The following is a 19,347-nucleotide window of genomic DNA, read 5'->3' as shown; positions in this document are numbered from 1 at the left end:
TCCCATGGTTACTGCCCGCAGAGCTTGTGTTGTTGTCACGTGATTAAGGAAGGCCGGCGACGGCTGATGATGTCAACAGCGCTGATTGGAGAGATAGGTGACGTGGAAAAGTAAGCGACTGACATCACCTGTGCACATGTAAGTAATGGTGTATGCAAGTAAGTCAGTAAGTAATCCATGGGGCCCTGAGCTGGAATGAGATGGGTGACATCTATGGGGCCCCTGAGCTGGTATGTGATGGGTGACATCTATGGGGCCCCTGAGCAGGTATGTGATGGGTGTCATTTATGGGGCCCCTGAGCAGGTATGTGATGGGTGACATCCATGGGGCCCCTGAGCTGGTATGTGATGGGTGTCATCTATAGGGGCCCCTGAGCAGGTATGTGATGGGTGACATCTATGGGACCCCTGAGCAGGTATGTGATGGGTGACATCTATGGGGCCCCTGAGCAGGTATGTGATGGGTGACATCTATGGGGCCCCTGAGCAGATATGTGATAGGTGACATCTATGGGGCCCCTGAGCAGGTATGTGATGGGTGTCATTTATGGGGCCCCTGAGCTGGAATGAGATGGGTGACATCTATGGGGCCCCTGAGCAGGTATGTGATGGGTGTCATCTATGGGGCCCCTGAGCTGGAATGAGATGGGTGTCATCTATGGGGCCCCTGAGCTGGAATGAGATGGGTGACATCTATGGGGCCCCTGAGCAGGTATATGATGGGTGTCATCTATGGGGCCCCTGAGCTGGAATGAGATGGGTGTCATCTATGGGGCCCCTGAGCTGGAATGAGATGGGTGACATCTATGGGGCCCCTGAGCAGGTATGTGATGGGTGACATCTATGGGGCCCCTGAGCAGGTATGTGATGGGTGTCATTTATGGGGCCCCTGAGCTGGAATGAGATGGGTGACATCTATGGGGCCCCTGAGCTGGAATGAGATGGGTGACATCTATGGGGCCCCTGAGCAGGTATGTGATGGGTGTCATTTATGGGGCCCCTGAGCTGGAATGAGATGGGTGACATCTATGGGGCCCCTGAGCTGGAATGAGATGGGTGACATATATGGGGCCCCAGAGCAGGTATGTGATGGGTGTCGGTGTTCAGATGCCGCCGGTGTGTTCAGTATTTTTGTTTTATTAAGTTTTTCAACTTTATTCTTATTCTTTATAAGAAAATAAATGTATTCTTATACTTTATTTTATTTTTAACCATGGAAAAGTTAGAGTAGACTCTAGCAGACTTTTCTGTCTCACACCAGCTACTAATAAATCCAGTTTACATGGATCTATTAGTGATGTCTGACAAGAGATTGCTGATTTGGCATTGTCTAAAGCTGGGTACACACTACACTGTTTTCGCCCAATAATCGGCTCAAACAGCCGACATACGACCGCCCGTTCAAAAGTCGGGTCAATGTGTGCAGTTACACGATGGTCGAAAGTCTGCCAAAATGGACGATTCTTGCCTCATTTGGTTGGTCGTACCGTTTAATATTTTCGTTCCAATCTCGTTACCACTGTGCAGTGTGTATGAACTTCCGACTGATCCACGACAATCCTCCAATACTTCCTCGACCTGGGGGGCGTGTGTATGTTAATTTTTATGTCAATCCCAGTCCCACGTGGTGCGGAATCCGCACATCACTGTGTTTTGTATCGATGTATATTGCACCTGTCTGGCTGCAGACCATTACACTTGTGTAAAGCACGTGTGTTATTACCCTTTGCGTCTATGTATTCATATTTACTCTTTATACACTTATACCTTTATAACCTATTAAATTTATAATAACCTTTAGTAACCTATAATTGTGAATTACCAAGAATAAACCACACAGTGTTCAAGCAACATTTTTATTGCAAGAAAAAGGTGCAAAAATTGTAACACAGACAGCTGTCAGATAGATCCGCATGAGAAGTGAGCGCGCCCATACCAATCAGAGAGATGAATACTGCAGAGTATTATTTGTAAAGGTGCTACTGGTTTGTGGCAGAACAGGTCTTGATGTGGTTTTCATTCCCTTTGATTTCTTTATCTACGAAACAAGGAAATAAAAATGTTTATCTTTTAAATTCTATATATGTAATTTACAATCTACCTCATAAATACTCTCATTTTCTCACCTTTCACACTGCTCGAGATCAGTTTATATCTATATTTTGGTCCCTGTGGCGAAATCGCAATAGTAACGGGCTTAACCTCCGAGCATTCTGGAAAACAGACACCATTTTGGTTATTATAACTGTACAGGTATGTGCCCAAAGCATTTACATGTCTACACATGTTCACTGAAATACCTTCGTGTAGAACTTCTTTAGTATATTTTTCTTGTTCAATTTCTCCTTGTTTGCTAACATTAGTGGTATCAGTGGTATAAACAGGCCTTCTCACCGTTAAATCTTCGTTCTGACATAAAAAATTAGGTTATAAATTAGCATTTTCTACTGCTTTATGTGACAATACATCTACTACATCTACATCTACAATACAGATACACTACATCTGCTACTGACCTTTTTTAATGTCGTCCTGGTCCAGTACTTTTACCATCATCTCCACCGCTCTTGGGCTCGTTGGATTTGCTTTTTGCTCTTCTTGAGTATCTCCATCCCCCACCTTAACTTTTCCAACATTTTTTGGCCTTTCCAGCACCATCTCTGACTCTATCTCCGTCTCCATAGCTGCAACCCCCACTGACACCTTCTCACCCACGACCCCCACTGACATCTTCTCCTCACCCGCAACCCCCACTGTCACTTTCTCTGTCTCCATCTTCTGACGCTCCTCGACGTCAAACAGGTTCCTCTGTCATTTTATACACTCAGACATAGGCGTTTGTTTCTGCTGTGGTCCAATCAGCGATGATGCACGTCGAGAATGGAGCATTCCATTACATACGAAGGGGTTTTATTATTTATTTATTATTAGGGAATATTCATTGCATTCCACTTTAGTAATATACATTACATTTAGAAAAACATTTAACTGCTAAACTTCTATTTTATAGAAATGAAGGGAGTTAACTATAGCTAAAGCTCTGTCCCTTTATGCTAATGTCTTCGGTATCTCGTACATTTCCCCGCAAATTTCGCTGCAGTGTGTACGGAATTTAAATCACTGCTCACGACAACATGGCTGTAAAAAGTCGGTAACGGTACGTCCGCTCTTCCCTTTATCGTCCTAAACAAGTGTGTATGCAGTCCATGGACCGAGCGATCGGACCATCGATCTCATGTAAAATTGCTCGGCATAAAAAGTGGGTCAAAATTTCTGTAGTGTGTACCCAGCTTTACTCTTTGTCTGAGCTACTGTTCTCATGGTTATGACCCAGGACTGCGCATTAGATTAGTGTAAACTAAATGTTCTTGGGATCTGGGAGCAATCAGCAGTCAGCACAGTTCCCAGCTCTAACAATGATCCGCTCTGGTTGTCTAACAACCAATTCCTAAGAAGTTCACAGTAGTTATATAACCTTCCAATAAACTGTTAAAAGACATTATCACAGGTACCTCTGCCCTGTATACAGCAACCGTACGACCACTTTGAGGGAGGTCATTATGGCAGCCCCCAGTCAGATCAGTAGAACTCTGCATATATATGTTCATCCATGCTGCTACTACTACTCTGATCATTATTCTGTGAATTTCATCCCTGCAATCTGTGTTTAAGTATGTTCATCCATGCTGCTACTACTACTCTGATCATTATTCTGTGAATTTCATCCCTGCAATCTGTGTTTAAGTATGTTCATCCATGCTGCTACTACTACTCTGATCATTATTCTGTGAATTTCATCCCTGCAATCTGTGTTTAAGTATGTTCATCCATGCTGCTACTACTACTCTGATCATTATTCTGTGAATTTCATCCCTGCAATCTGTGTTTAAGTATGTTCATCCATGCTGCTACTACTACTCTGATCATTATTCTGTGAATTTCATCCCTGCAATCTGTGTTTAAGTATGTTCATCCATGCTGCTACTACTACTCTGATCATTATTCTGTGAATTTCATCCCTGCAATCTGTGTTTAAGTATGTTCATCCATGCTGCTACTACTACTCTGATCATTATTCTGTGAATTTCATCCCTGCAATCTGTGTTTAAGTATGTTATAGGAAGCTGTTATCTGTTTAAACTTAGGTTGGCACAGTCTTTTATTGCTGCCTAATTTATGATAGGTATCTGGCCTCCTCTATCCTTTCCCACAAATGTTTTCTTTTCCTTTGATTAGCTGACCAATTAGCACATCTGTAGTGTATTCCTAAATTAGACTGACTACATCTTAGCTTCATTCTATGGGGAGACGTATGTGGGGTTAGACGTGTGTGATTTCTGCACTAAGTGGGATTTTCTCACAAAGTGGACGAAAATGCACAGTTAGACAAACATTGGACTACATTTGACTTGATTTAACTCCCAGCAATAAGCAACATCTGCCACAGCCTATTTCTGCACTACTTGTCTATTTATATGGAATACTGCTAAGAGGTAATTCTTAAAATATCCTTGCTTTTTGCTTTTACCCCTTTTTTCACAATGTTTCACAAATTGCTTTTCTTAGTCTCATTTCATGGCATGATCTTTAGGACTGTGTCATCTTTCACCCCTCCACCAACACACAAATTTGTTCATATTGCACCTGCATTACTCCACTCACCTCTATTTAACACCCATGAACTGTTGTCCTATTTATTATCTCTAACAAGTACAGCCTCCACCTGTCGCCAGAAAATAAAAGGCCACACATCTTACAATCCCCTTGCCTATCTTTCGCTCACTCTGCTTCTATTAGCTGGTGATATATCACCTAATCCAGGTCCCCCACACTCCTCACACACACATACATCAGAACACTACCGTTCTATAGCAAACCTCAAACACATCACCTGTCTCCCCTCTCTTCCAAAGTCCTTTAAATGTGCCCTTTGGAATGCACGATCTGTTTGTAACAAACTTACCTCCGTTCATGATCTCTTCCTCTCAAAAAACCTCAACCTTCTGGCAATAACAGAAACATGGCTCATGCAATCAGACACTGCCTCACCTGCAGCACTTTCACATGGTGGCCTCCATCTCACCCACACCTCCAGACCTGAAGGCAGACAAGGAGGGGGGGGGGTTGGACTACTTCTCTCCCCACAGTGCACATACACAGTTCTACCAAATGTCCCATCACTCACGTTCACATCTTTTGAAGTACATGCTATTCGCATTTTTAATCCATTCTCCCTACGTGTTGCGGTGATCTATCGTCCCCCTGGAGCACACCAACAATTTATTGAGGATTTCTCTGCATGGCTCCCTCACTTCTTATCTTCAGACATCCCCACCATCATCATGGGTGACTTCAACATCCCCATTGATAACCCACCTTCCAAAGCTGCTTCCAAACTACTCTCTCTAACATCCTCACTTGACCTCTCCCAGTGGATTGAATCATCTACTCATAAGGATGGCCACTGCCTTGATCTTGTTTTCTCTAGACTATGCTCAGTTTCTAACTTTATTAATACACCCTTCCCCCTCTCGGATCATCACCTTATCAGCTACACTCTCACCCCCACTGCTCTAACCTCTCTACTGTCTAACTCAACCAAGCCTCCTCATACTCGTAGAAATCTGAATTCTATTAATCTTCAACAGTTTTCCACCTCTCTCCAACACCTTCTCTCCCCTATCTCTACATTCTCATCCCCTGAGATGGCAGTACCTCATTTTCACCTAACCTTAGCAACGGCCCTTGATCAAGTGGCTCCAGCGACACTTCATACTACACGTCGACTTCGATGTCAACCGTGGCACACCAAAGCAACACGAAATCTTCAAAAACTGTCCCGTAAAGCAGAACGTCACTGGCGTAAATCTCGAAGCTCTAATGACTTCTTCACATATACTTCTGTCTACCACTCCTATCGAAATGCTCTGGACACTGCAAAACAAACATACTTTCAATCTCTTATCTATGCTCAGGCTTCTAACCCCAAACGCCTTTTCAATACATTTAATCATCTTCTCAATCCTCCCACCCCGAACCCTCCATCTACTATCAGTGCTCAGGATCTTGCTACCTACTTCAAGGACAAGATTGATAAGATCAGACTAGAAATGGTATCCTCTTCCTCAACAAGCCATCAGCTCATTTCCTTCCCACTACCCTCTGACACCCTCTCTTCATTTGACCCCACAAATGAAGAGGAAATTTCTACGCTCTTCTTATCTTCCTACTCTACCTCCTGTCCTCTTGATCCTATTCCCTCGCAAATTGGTAGATCCCTGTCTTCTGTGCTCATTTCACCTCTAACTCAAATCTGTAATCTCTCACTCTCTACTGGCATCTTTCCATCACTATACAAGCATGCAGTGATTACTCCTATTCTAAAAAAACAAAACTCCGACCCAAACTCTCTCTCAAATTACCGTCCCATCTCTCAGCTCCCTTGCCCCTCCAAGCTTCTAGAGAGACTTGCCTACACTCGCCTCACACGCTTTCTTTCCGCAAACAACCTGTTGGATCCTCTTCAGTCAGGCTTTCGTTCTCAACACGCCACAGAGACTGCGCTGACCAAGGTTGTTAATGATCTGATCACTGCTAAGACTGAACGCCATTACTCTCTCCTAATTCTCCTTGATCTCTCGGCTGCATTTGACACAGTTGACCACTCTCTTCTCATACAAACGCTGCAATCCCTAGGTCTTCAAGACACAGTTCTATCCTGGTTCTCATCTTACCTCTCTAATCGCTCTTTCACTGTTAATTTCTCTGGAGCCACATCTGCTCCGCTTCCCCTATCAGTTGGAGTACCACAAGGCTCGGTGCTAGGTCCTCTGCTGTTCTCTATCTATACCGCTTCTCTTGGAAATCTAATAAGTTCCTTTGGCTTTCAGTATCATCTCTATGCGGATGATACCCAAATCTATCTATCCTCTCCTGATATCTCGACATCTGTGTTGTCCCGTGTAATTGACTGTCTTTCTGCCATTTCATCTTGGATGTCCTCTCGTCAACTCAAACTTAATCTTTCTAAAACAGAGTTAATAATATTCCCACCCGCCAACAAGAGCATACCTGACATTTCTATCTCTGTTGATAACATGACCATAAATCCCACCCCACAAGCTCGCTGCCTAGGTGTAATCCTTGATTCACGCCTATCCTTTGTTCCCCACATTGACTCTATATCTAAATCATGTTACATACATCTAAAGAACATTTCCAGAATCCGCACATATCTCACACAAGACACTGCTAAAACCTTAATTCATGCACTAATCATCTCCCGCATTGACTATTGCAATTCCCTCCTTACTGGTCTTCCCAAAAACAGACTCAAACCCCTAAAATCTATTTTGCATGCTTCGGCAAGACTGATTTTTCTTGCAAATAGCTATTCCTCTGTTGAATCACTCTGTATGTCTCTACACTGGCTGCCTGTCTTCTACCGAATCCAATATAAAATACTTTTACTAACCTACAAGGCCATCAACAAGGCTGCACCAACATACATCTCCTCTCTTGTCTCAAAATATCTCCCAACTCGGCAACTCCGTTCTGCAAAAGATCTTCGTCTCTCATCCACCCTCATTACATCCTCCCATTCCCGGTTACAGGACTTTTTTCGGGCTGCACCCACTCTATGGAACTCTCTCCCTCGCACAATAAGACTCTCCTCTGTTCTACAAACTTTCAAGCGTTCTCTGAAAACCTACCTATTCAGACAAGCGTATAATATTCCTCAACCACCATCTTAACCTCACTACCTTTAGCCTGTTACACAATTTCACACAAGACAACTACCCCCGGACCAACATTATTGTGTGACAGGATCATTTAGCTTATGAGTCACCCTACCTTTGCAGTCTGGCTGGGCCAAGATGCAAAATGTATACTTAACCTCATGTGTCAATCTCCCATTGTCCCATAGATTGTAAGCTTGCGAGCAGCGGCCTTCTCACCTCTTTGTCTGTTTTACCCAGTTTGTTTATTAGTTTATTACGTTTGTCCCCAATTGTAAAGCGCTACGGAATATGTTGGCGCTATATAAATAACTGATGATGATGATGATATCACTGTCACATGTATGAATTGATGCCTCTAATGTTTAGTTATAAAGTAAATGTTTTATTTTAGGGTTCTCCCTATGTGTATGGGCTGCCGGAGTAATCAGTAGCTGAATAGGTTTCAAACCATGATTTTGTTCTTTTATTTTCCAGACTGTGGTGTAGTCCGTGTGACTCTATGATGATGAAGCTGACGATCAGTAAAGTGACGAGTCGAGCCCGCCTCGGGGTCGTTACCAGTTTGGGTCAGAATGGGGAGAAGAAATTGGAGGTTCCAGGATGCCTCCTGTACACAAAGACTGCATCACCTCCACATCTTACCCACGATACCCTGCAGACCATCGAAGGCGTCCCACCCGTGGCTCATGTCACGCTCGCCACCCTGTAAGCATTGTCCCTAACGTTACCCAACCATCTGCTGTCTGTACCACTTACACCTGATTACTTCCAGCACAGAACGAGTAAAGACGAATACACAGGTGGATCATCATCATCATCACCACTTATTTATATAGCGCCACTGATTCCGCAGCGCTGTACAGAGAACTCACTCACCTCAGTCCCTGCCCCATTGGGGCTTACAGTCTAAATCCCCTAATATACACACACACAGACACAAACAGAGAGATTAGGGTCAATTTTGATAGCAGCCAATTAACCTACTAGTATGTTTTTGGAGTGTGGGAGGAAACCGGAGCACCCGGAGGAAACCCATGCAAACACAGGGACAACATACAAACTCCACACAGATAAGACCATAGTCGGGAATTGAACTCATGACCCCAGTGCTGTGAGGCAGAAGTGCTAACCACTGAGTCACCGTGCTGCCCATGGGAAAGTTGGTGCTGTTCTAGGCCACTGTAGCCAATATCTATAACATCTGTGCCTACGAAAAGCTATATGCAGTGGCCAAACTGGAAATGTAGAGGCCACCGTGCTGCCCAGTGATCTGTGGTCACCTTGTCACCTTCTGACCAAATTAATCAGACTTATAATGATCTGATGTAATTTGTGCTCAGCATTAGCCGTGTATCTGTCAGTACTTATTGTTGTAGATTTATCTTGCGCGTGTCTGTGTTTAAGTTCCTATTGAAGGAACAGAACTTTAACTAACCTGAAGCCACTCAGAGCATTAATAGCCTTAACCACCTATTGAATGGCTGAAGAGTATCAGGCAGAATTGTAGACGGCTCTGAAAGGCCCCCGTACCTGCTCCCTGTGCATTATATAAATAATGTCTATGGGGGATATTTTATAACAGGAGAGGGTAGAAATTTGGCCTTATCGTGTCATCCTATTCCCTTTTGTATAGTGATATATCGCTGGTTTTCTGCCGTCTCTTGTGCTAATGACTAAAACGTGGGCATGGATTTTTTTTTTTTTAACACGAAAATTAAATATCCCGTTTTTATAGAATACACATAATGTGGTCGTTTAATTTTTTTAAGGACTAAAAAGAAGACATTTACATCCTAAATAAGACTTTTAGTAGCATACAACATAAAATGGCCATTTTCAGGTTCATCCAATCTTTTACAATACCCCCTGTGAGGCTGAGAGTAACTATTCTGTGTTTAATTAACTTCTATATCACTCAAATGTCCTACATAATAATAGTAATTGCCACAAAACATTTCCTCTGTCTGAAGCAAAGATCCGACGTTCTACTTGTTACAATTCAGTGCTGTGCGATTTGGAGAGGAGAATGTAGATCTTAATTATGAAAATATAACTGGTAGGAAGTCATTGTATAAAGTAATAGTGAAATCACAGACGTCCGTTGGTTGTAAATAAGAGAGGTGACCTGTTTTTTGTCCGTGTGCTACATGTGTTTTATGTGATTAGATCTCTGTAATAATCAGACAGGATTTCTAAAAACACATTACAGGGCTGAATGTCGGGAACGGGGGTAACTGAACCCTGCTGGATTGTTACACTGAGACTCTTGTGTGTTTGTTACAGAGCTGAACACCAGGAGGTCCTGGAGGAATATAAAGAGGGAGTTGGGAAGTTTGCAGGTGAGTAAACATGCGAGGAGGTACAGCGTGTACGCTGCTAGACAGGTAATACTACTGGGTGTTACAGGAAAGTAACTATACCCGTCTGCAGACTGCGGAGCTATAGACTGGGCTGGACCAATATCCACGACAGTCGATTCACTAGAAACTGCTGACATCACTGAGGTATGAGGCACAAAGTGCCTCTAGTATAATATTGGAGCGGTTATTGTGTCAGGGGGTGTGACTGGCACAGTGCGGAAAAAGTATTAAACAATGTTAAGAAAATTATTTTTTTTAAAAAAAGCAAACAAAACTAATGAAGGGAAAGAGGAGGAGGCAGTGAGAACACTAGAACTTACAATTGTTGTATTACACGGTCACATAAGCAGCAATGGACCCAGAGGAGGTGATAGCATCTAGTCTCAGCAGCCACATCTGACTTTGTTTTGCTCGCGGTGAGATACTGAGAGTTTCCTTGCAGCGGTTTTTGTATTTGAAAAATTCCATATTTCTCTTCCTTCGTGGAAATGCCGCAGAACGCGTTCACCATTGATCTGCGCTACAATATCGCCAATATGGAAACCCAGCTAAGGAAACGTTTATTTCTATGTAACAGTATTGGTCTGGGGTACTAATCGCTGAGATTAAAGCACTCGCAGAAAACGCGATTGTGATATGTATCCCATAGATTGTAAGCTTGTGAGCAGCCTTCTCACCTCTTTGTCTGTTTTACCCAGTTTGTTTATTAGTTTACTGTGTTTGTCCCCAATTGTAAAGCGCTACGGAATATGTTGGCGCTATATAAATAATGATGATGATAGTATAGGGGGGTGTTAAACTGACGTATACAGCTCCTTTGAATGATGCAGCAAAGTAGAGGACTGTCGGCAGCGTAACTAATGCAGAGAGAGAGGTTCGCAACATTTCACTTATTAAGACCTAACGCTATCAGACAAAATATCCAAATCAGTGGTTTTAAATCAACCCCTAATGTGAAATTGGAGGGTGGGAGGCAGAAAGTGTAATAGAGTCGTGTGCAGGTACCTTGGGTGTGGGAATGGGAAGATGCCGCTGGGTAATAGGCCAGAGTTACCTTCTAAGAGTCTGTATGAACCCAACATCCCCATCCACCAGCCACACCTCTTACATTCCATTGTCCCTGTCTTTCACAATCCAGTCCCACCTTTCTCTGTGACACCTTCACTTACCCAGTTACATTAACATTCCCACACATCAGGGTAACAGATTGATCTCTCGGTTCATCTTTTCTGAAGGGAACAGGAAACATTTTCAAGATGGAAAACGTCATTTTTTTTTTCTCTAGATGGAATTGTGGAAATACTTTACAATAACACTTTTTATCTCATTATATGAGTGTTTTGGCCTATTTGTACTTGTTTGTGTGTTTTCCATCCGCTCTCTTCTGTTAACCATGAACTAGACAAGTGTGAGGCTGGTTTGTGGGTTCTCGTCCTGTTTGGTGACACTTACGACATCTGTTTGACTGTTGTGATCATTTGTGACAGGAAATGGCCCCGTTAACAGCTGCTGTTTGTCTTTGTCTCATGTAGGGTTATCAGACACTGTCCTTTATTGCTCAGTGAATGACCCAGTCACCCCGAGCCCATCCGGATACAACACAAACAAGGTAAAATCCGACCCTGGTGACTGCAGACCAACCGTGTGTCTGCGGCCTTGGAAGTTACGTTGTGTTGGTTGAATGAAACATCTGAACATGGAGATCATAAAATAAACTTTAATTCATCTTTAATAGTAACAGATTAAGTGTGGGAGAAATAAATAGCAATGTACAGAAATTAGTTCCCAATAGTCCTGACCCGGAGGAGATCCACCCAGGGGCTCCAACCTTTATAACCTCTCCGTCCTGTCCTGTGATGGGGAACATCATGACCGCGGAGTCTGGAGACATCGGGTCCATCCAGGAACATCTGGACGATGTATAGTGGAAGCAGCAGAAAATGTAACTTGTCCCTAAATCTGATTTCTGTTTTACGGTCATTACAATATTGGGCAGACATTAAGATAAGATAATACAGAGGAGGAATATATAGGAAGCACTAACCCCATATGACACGATGAGTAAGCAGAGGGACAGCTGTTTGTGGGGACAGAGGCACATTGGATCGGTGTCACAGAGAGACGTGCGCCCGTTTGCACAGCGTATCTTTGAGTTTCTCCGCTCAGACAGTGAATGTATGAAACTGTCGGCTACTCAGACCTGCAACTTTTTGGCACTTACAACTCTTTAAGCCTGAAGAGATGTGACGGGGCAGTGGCCAGTTGCTCTGACATAGGCAACGTACAGTACAGGCGCGTTCAAGCATTTGAGTGCAGATTTGGACTGGGACGTAGTCACCGATGCGGCTGGAAAATAAGTTTTATTTGTGGGTGATCTGGGGCAGGTGTCGGTAGCGGGTGATGATGACGATGAATTCCCAAATTAGCGAACTGCTTGTAATTAGGGGTTACTGAATGATTCGCAGACGGTTCGTCACTTGGCCAAAGATTAGGATTTGCTGAACGTGTTGTAGTAAAGATACCTTCAGAGCAATTACATTTGTACCACACGAAATAAAAGCTTTATGTACATGTTAGTAGGTTGGACGGAAGGGTATGAGTTGTGTGTTAAATGGACACATCTTCAAGTCTGAAAAAGTTGCACGCGGGTGTGTGCATATGTACACCGTATTCAGTCACAAGTTACGCCCGTGTTTTACTTTGAATCATGCTGGTAATCTCCTTATTGCCCTAATAATAAACATCGGACGCGCAATGTATCTCAGAATGATTGGACTGCACCATAAGTGATATTTGGCAGACTGATAAGATATTAATGAGGCTTGTGGAGACGTGCGCCCTCTCGTGGAGAGACGTGCGCCCTCTCGTGGAGAGACGTGCGCCCTCTCGTGGAGAGACGTGCGCCCTCTCGTGGAGAGACGTGCGCCCTCTCGTGGAGAGACGTGCGCCCTCGTGTAGAGTCGGGAACAAATTATTTTTTGTATGTGGAGAAAATATTGTCTGCTTTTCCATGTTCCCAGGAGGGATCCTGACCACGGCCACCTAACACTGGGCTTTCTGGAAGGATGATGGTCATAGAATGATTAAACCACTGAGAAAATAAATGAGCAAACCCGGCAACTTGTCCGCCATGATGAGCTGAAAGTTGAGGGTAAAACTTTAATGCAGAAGAGTCCTAGATGTTTTGTAGGGTCAACTTTCTAAGTAGTTTAAACCAGGTTTGGAAAATCTTCATTGGGGTATTTATTTACAGAGAACATTTATCTTAATGTTGTCCTACTCATGAGGGATAAAGGAAGAAGGGGACCAAGGAGCGGCTTAGTAGCTGAACCTGTGGCTCTGGTGGAAGATTCAGAAATAGAACCAGTCAGAAGAAGAGACAATACCAGGATATCGGAGCCGCACATGTAGGTGATGGATCTGTTACACTACAGGTCCCTGAATCCGCAGGGCCAACAGAAGAGGACTTCTCCCAAATACCGCAAAGGCTCGATTAAAAAGTCAGATGAAATAAATAATCTGTGTATAAGGAGATAACCTTGTTAGAATAGAAATGGGGTAAAGGGGACAACATAGACACCTCTCTTCGGAGTTAAAAAATGAGAGTCCTGCGAATTATCAGAGACTTTCATTAAACATCAATCACTCAACAGAGAACAAGACCTGGATAAATGTATAGAAACTCCACAAGCCACATTTCCATATTAGAAGCTCACATGGTGAACGGTATCAGGGACATAAAGGCAGACTGATGAGTGTGAATGACTGTGTAAGATGAATGAGTTCTCCCCCTCTGGGGTGAGGACAACTTCAAGGCCAGGACAACGTTATAGGGAAACTCTGCTTAGAAATCTGAACAGATCTAAACCTTTCTGGGAGATGTGTTGGGCAGAGATGGTGATGTGTATTTATTTAATGTATATACTGGTCAGAGGCTTTGTTCAGCTGATCAGTAACACGTACAGCATTGGGTGATGGGAAATCCTTGGAGATGACCGTACTCCGCAGAACTAGACAGCTGAATAATTTGCACCCCCGTAATCGGGCTGCACATCCCTCCGGCCAGATTCCGGGGCTCCTTTTAGTTTCTTGATTTCTGGCTCATGCTCAGTTTTTCTGTCATCAGATTTGGGATTTTTAATTTCTTTATAGAGATTTAGCATCTGTAAAATATATAATCTGTTTAATACAATTTCCAACCTTTACTTGAGTAACGTGTGATAGGTTGTATAGATATGTAGTGGTTTGTGGTGTGTTCCCGTATTGTGATTATTTAGCCAATAGTTCATTTATTTACACTTCCATATATTCTGTTTGTTCCATGGTGGGATCTGCAGACCGTGTCCATGTGGGGTTCAGGGGGCCGACTGGAGGTGACGCCCCAGAAGTTCATGTCATTGCAGAAAGCTCTGAAGGTGGACTGGTTCCAGTGCCTGTCTGACGGGGAGGTGATGCCCCAGGGCTTCACCAGGAAGAGGGCCAAGAAGTCCGTAGACCGCTCTCTGGGGTATTTAGACGAATGTCTCCAGCTGCTCGCCGAGAACGAGGTGAGTGCAGTGGTTGTGTTACTGTCTTGTACTGGGGCCTTTGGTCTGAACTCTCTGTCCAGAGTTTGTATGCACTCCGGTTACTAAATAACGTGACATAAACCCCTCCCAGAGATATAATAATAGTCTATGACGGTCATAGTGTCAGGTGACTACTTAGACATTACAATGTTTGTATTGTTGGGCTTTGTTCCATCTCCACATACAGGACCTGAAGCAGAAGGTTGTGATTGGGGCCATTGAAGGAGGAGACCTCCTGGAAGAGAGGCTGAGATCCGCACGAGAGACGTCTAAGAGACCTGTGGGTGGTTTCCTCTTGGATGGATTTCAGGAGATTAGCATGAGCCGGGAGACCAAGCTGCAGATCATCTCATCGGTCACTGCAGAGCTACCGGAAGACAAGCCCCGGTCAGTGAGCGGTTCTTACCTCACCCTGTGTGCACTGTTGCTCATGGGGGCTCTGCAACCACATGAAGTCTCCGGACAGGATGCATATTACACAGAGAGACTCATTCTCTAATCACACCATATTATAAAGCTCTAATAACATACCCTACGCCAGAGGTGCTCAAACCCAGACCTCAAGAGCGACCAACAGGCCATGTTTTCATGATTCCTGTCTGTAGAAAAGAGGTGGGATTATTACTGACCCAGCCAAACAGATTAACTCACCTGTGCTTAATTAAAGAAATCCTGAAAACATGACCTCTTGATGGCTCTGGAGGACTGAGGTTTGGCGCCTCTGTCCCACGCATTCAATCATATAAAGCTCTTATAACATATGCTACATACACCATATTTTAAAGCTCTAAGATTTATATTTTTATTATTAAGAAGACAAAACCTTTGCATCTTTTTAAACAATCAGTTTCTTCTGCCCGAGTTGTGTCGGGGCGTTATACATCCACGTTCCTGACCCTCTCCCTCATGTTCTGCAGACTCATACATGGAGTGGGCCGGACGAGGTTCTAGGTGTATAGATTTACAGATGGGGCGTTATACATCCACGTTCCTGACCCTCTCCCTCATGTTCCGCAGACTCATACATGGCGTGGGCCGGACGAGGTTCTAGGTGTATAGATTTACAGATGGGGCATTATACATCCACGTTCCTGACCCTCTCCCTCATGTTCTGCAGACTCATACATGGAGTGGGCCGGACGAGGTTCTAGGTGTATAGATTTACAGATGGGGCGTTATACATCCACGTTCCTGACCCTCTCCCTCATGTTCTACAGACTCATACATGGAGTGGGCCAGACGAGGTTCTAGGTGTATAGATTTACAGATGCGGCGTTATACATCCACGTTCCTGACCCTCTCCCTCATGTTCCGCAGACTCATACATGGCGTGGGCCGGACGAGGTTCTAGGTGTATAGATTTACAGATGGGGCATTATACATCCACGTTCCTGACCCTCTCCCTCATGTTCCGCAGACTCATACATGGCGTGGGCCGGCCGGACGAGGTTCTAGACTGCATAGAGTGTGGCGTGGATCTGTTTGACAGCAGTTTTCCGTACGAGGTGACGGAACGAGGTTGCGCTCTGTCGTTCGATCACCACTTCCAGCCAGATCCTGAGACCGCAGGTGGACATCAGAGTCCTGACCGTGCCCCAGTGTCTTATGGTATTTGTGAGGGAAAAGAGGGACTCCATTTAGACAACAAGATCTACATGTTTTTCATATCACTGGACGTGTGTAAATATATAAAGCTCTTCAGTGTTTGGCCGTCTAAGTCGCGGCCCTCGGGCCACTTACGTGTCGCCCAGTTTACCAAAAAAGTGTTTTATGAAGCCGTTTGTCTCCTTCAAATATGTTTATAACATAAAACGTAATTCCCTTGTAAAATGTCTCAGGAAAGATGTATCATATATTCTATTGTACTATATTATAATTGTGCAGTTACTAATTACAGTATAATAATACTGCAGTGCCTAATACATATTTATAATATGATAATAGTACAGTATCAAATACACATTTGCCATACTTGGAAAAGTTCTTGAAGTAATGCCCAAAACTATGATTACTCTGTAGATCAAATGTGGACAAGCTACGGCCTCCCAGCTGTTGTGTAACTATAAGTCCCAGCATGCTCGGCCACCTGTGTTTCCCTTTACCCATATACTGAGTGCTAGCTGTCTGCACAAGAGTGACATGTGACCAATTCCTCCAGTTCTAGACAAGGATGAAATCGACAATGATGACCGGAATGGGGAAGAAGAGATAAAGAAAGAGGATCCAGAGATCGATCGATCCAAAATAACCTCCTACGAGATCTGCCTGAAGGAGGAAAGGTCTGTACGTCCTTATGTGGGATGTCTGGTGGGTTAGAAGGATGATGCAGCTCCTATTGTGCTCCATCCTGGGAACGTACCATATTATTTCTAACATTGAGGACGTAGATTGTGCACTAAGGAAGTCTCGGAATAGTTGTGGTGTCAGGCAGTAGGAGGGAGTCGGGATACGTGTGTTTTTATCGTTAAATAGGAGGTGGTGAACCATGGTCCACATAGGCAGAAGCAACGGGCACTCGCACAGATGTGGCGCAGGGTTCCCTCCCGCCCACCCGCAGTGTCTCCAGCTCCGAGGAAAATGTTATGTGGCCGGGAAAGGAACAAGATCAAAGAAATTAGTTATAATCGTCAGAGGCTGTCACTAAATGTAAGCATGTGATACTGTCTCAGATTGGGGCAATTACTGAGAACAATTATGTAGTGATGGAGAAGCTTTGTTCTCAAGCTCCTTTACTAAAATCACATATAGATGCAACATTTGCACTGAGCCAATAATGACCAATCAGATGCTCACTTTCATAATATAACATGCACTAAACTGATAAAAGCTTATTGCTGATTGGTTGCTGTGTTTCAGTGCACATTTGTAACCTAAATGCAATGTTGGCAAATCAGCCCTGTAATCTGTATTTGTTAAGCGGCCAATAAACCTAGAATACAAAAAAAAAAATATATATATATATATATTACACCTTTGCAGATCCTGTAATATTTCACATTGTACTAACATGTGCATGCAGCTGGGTGCAGGATGATATTGGCTACTTCAGACTTTTGATCCACCCCTTATGCATTCTCCCCTTTTATTTCCATGAAGCTAAAGGGATAAAAAGGTAATTTAAACCTAGCCAAAACAGGAACAGGCTAAACAATTATATTGGCAGAGGCTGTCTGCAATGTTCTTCACTGAGGTTACTGACAGGAAGTATGCTGTGTGTAGGGGAATGTCTTCCCCACAATCAGAATGTTTTGCTTCAAATATTTTCAGTGCTTAGAAGTTCCTCAGACTTTTACATACATATTTTATGCATGTTATTCGTAGCTCTTTCATACATGATTTGTATAGAAGGTATGGGGGGAATTCATTTGGCCGCGTTACGGGTAAAAGTAACACGGCCTGCGCTTTATTATGGTAATAATGCACTTAATTACCGTTATTATGGTAGTTTCAACGCTGGCTTTTTGCTCGCAGCTCCCTGACTTTCTAAGTAAAGAGAGTTATGAAAAGTAAGACCTTGCTGTTCTCTTGTCTGTATATTCATCTTGTCCCGATTTGTGTACATTTAACACTGTCTCAGGTTCCGTGAAGACTTCAGACCGCTGCTCCCGGGCTGTACTTGTTATTGTTGCCGCAATCACACCCGCGCCTACGTCCACCACCTCCTGGCGTCTAAAGAGTTACTAGCCGGCATTCTGCTCATGATACACAACTTCCAGCAATACTTCAGCTTCTTTCGCTCTGTACGGGAAGCTCTGAGAGACGGGAAACTCGAAGTCCTGAAGCAGATGATCCGGAGACAGACGTCCTGAGCTGATGACAAACCGTCCGTCTGTAGCTTTTATTCACCATTTTAATTGCTGTACAAATACATTAAAAGTCAACACTTCGTAAAACTTGGTCTTGGTCATTCTGTTTTGTATTTCTTTTGCTTTCAGTCTGTTGGGAATTTTGATCCTGAATTGGGGATATAAAATAAAGGGCGCTGATGTTGGTGCTGTAAGTCAAGGTATTAGTTCCGGAATCCTGGATGTCTCCGGCCATTTGCACCATTGTCAGTCTCTAGAGCCTACAACGCTGTCACCAGGACACGCTTGTCTTGCTCTGGGATATCATAGTAATATTTGTGTGAATCCCTCACAGTCTCTGCGTATTTTGCCATGGAAACTATGGTATTTTGTGTTGGATATATTATAAATTTCTAGTTATTCTATGTGGAAGCCGGGGCAGTTTGCAATAGTCCATACAGTGGGTGAAATAAGTATTGAACACACCAACATTTTTCTCAGTAAATATATATTTAATGTGGCTATTGTAATGAAATTTACACCAAATGTCAGCAACAACCCGTGCAATCCACTCATGCAAAGAAATCAGACCATAGATGTCCATAATTTAAGTTTTGTGTAATAATGTGATATGACACAGGAAAAAAGTATTGAGCACATTAAGAAAGGGAGGTGCATAAAGACATGGAAAGCCAAGACACCAGCTGAAGTCTATCAGTAATTAGAAAGCAATCCTGCCAGCTGGTTCAGACACAACTGATGGCCTATAAAAGGTGTCTCATTACTAAGGTGTCACACAAGAAACATCTCATGATGGGTAAAAGCAAAGAGCTCTCTCAAGACCTTCGCTACTTTATTGTTGCAAAACATACTGATGGCACTGGTTACAGAA

The 19,347-nt window shown here is 43.5% G+C and overlaps 1 protein-coding gene across 4 annotated transcripts; it reads left to right on the top strand.

Annotated features, from left to right (window-relative positions):
- Nucleotides 1–90: 90 nt before the first annotated feature.
- QTRT2 (queuine tRNA-ribosyltransferase accessory subunit 2) lies at nucleotides 91–18,563 on the top strand. Of its 4 annotated transcripts, XM_075197406.1 has the most exons (9): nucleotides 91–138; nucleotides 8,217–8,447; nucleotides 10,026–10,081; nucleotides 11,635–11,711; nucleotides 14,440–14,649; nucleotides 14,858–15,057; nucleotides 16,088–16,278; nucleotides 16,829–16,949; nucleotides 18,248–18,563. In XM_075197406.1, exons 2-9 carry the CDS (start codon nucleotides 8,242–8,244, stop codon nucleotides 18,477–18,479), a joined length of 1,293 nt encoding a protein of 430 aa, XP_075053507.1. In that variant the 5' UTR covers nucleotides 91–138; nucleotides 8,217–8,241; the 3' UTR covers nucleotides 18,480–18,563. The 4 variants fall into 4 exon arrangements, with proteins under 4 accessions (XP_075053507.1, XP_075053509.1, XP_075053508.1 ...); XM_075197408.1 differs by lacking the exon at nucleotides 91–138 and having other exon boundaries at nucleotides 8,077–8,447; nucleotides 14,506–14,649; XM_075197407.1 differs by lacking the exon at nucleotides 91–138 and having other exon boundaries at nucleotides 8,078–8,447; nucleotides 16,088–16,239.
- The last annotated feature ends 784 nt before the right edge of the window (nucleotides 18,564–19,347 follow it).

Source organism: Mixophyes fleayi, chromosome 2, assembly GCF_038048845.1.
Source record: "Mixophyes fleayi isolate aMixFle1 chromosome 2, aMixFle1.hap1, whole genome shotgun sequence".
Classification (NCBI taxonomy): Eukaryota; Metazoa; Chordata; class Amphibia; order Anura; family Limnodynastidae; genus Mixophyes; species Mixophyes fleayi.
The sequence above is the reverse complement of the archived record's forward strand: the minus strand, read 5'-3'. Positions and strand labels throughout refer to the sequence as shown.

Excerpts from the sequence above, each read along its gene's own strand:
- QTRT2 (XM_075197406.1), top strand. The coding sequence starts at position 8,242 with ATGATGATGAAGCTGACGATCAGTAAAGTGACGAGTCGAGCCCGCCTC. Across the intron at positions 11,712-14,439 it reads CCGGATACAACACAAACAAG|ACCGTGTCCATGTGGGGTTC; the intron begins GTAAAATCCGAC and ends TGGGATCTGCAG. Across the intron at positions 15,058-16,087 it reads CTACCGGAAGACAAGCCCCG|ACTCATACATGGCGTGGGCC; the intron begins GTCAGTGAGCGG and ends CATGTTCCGCAG.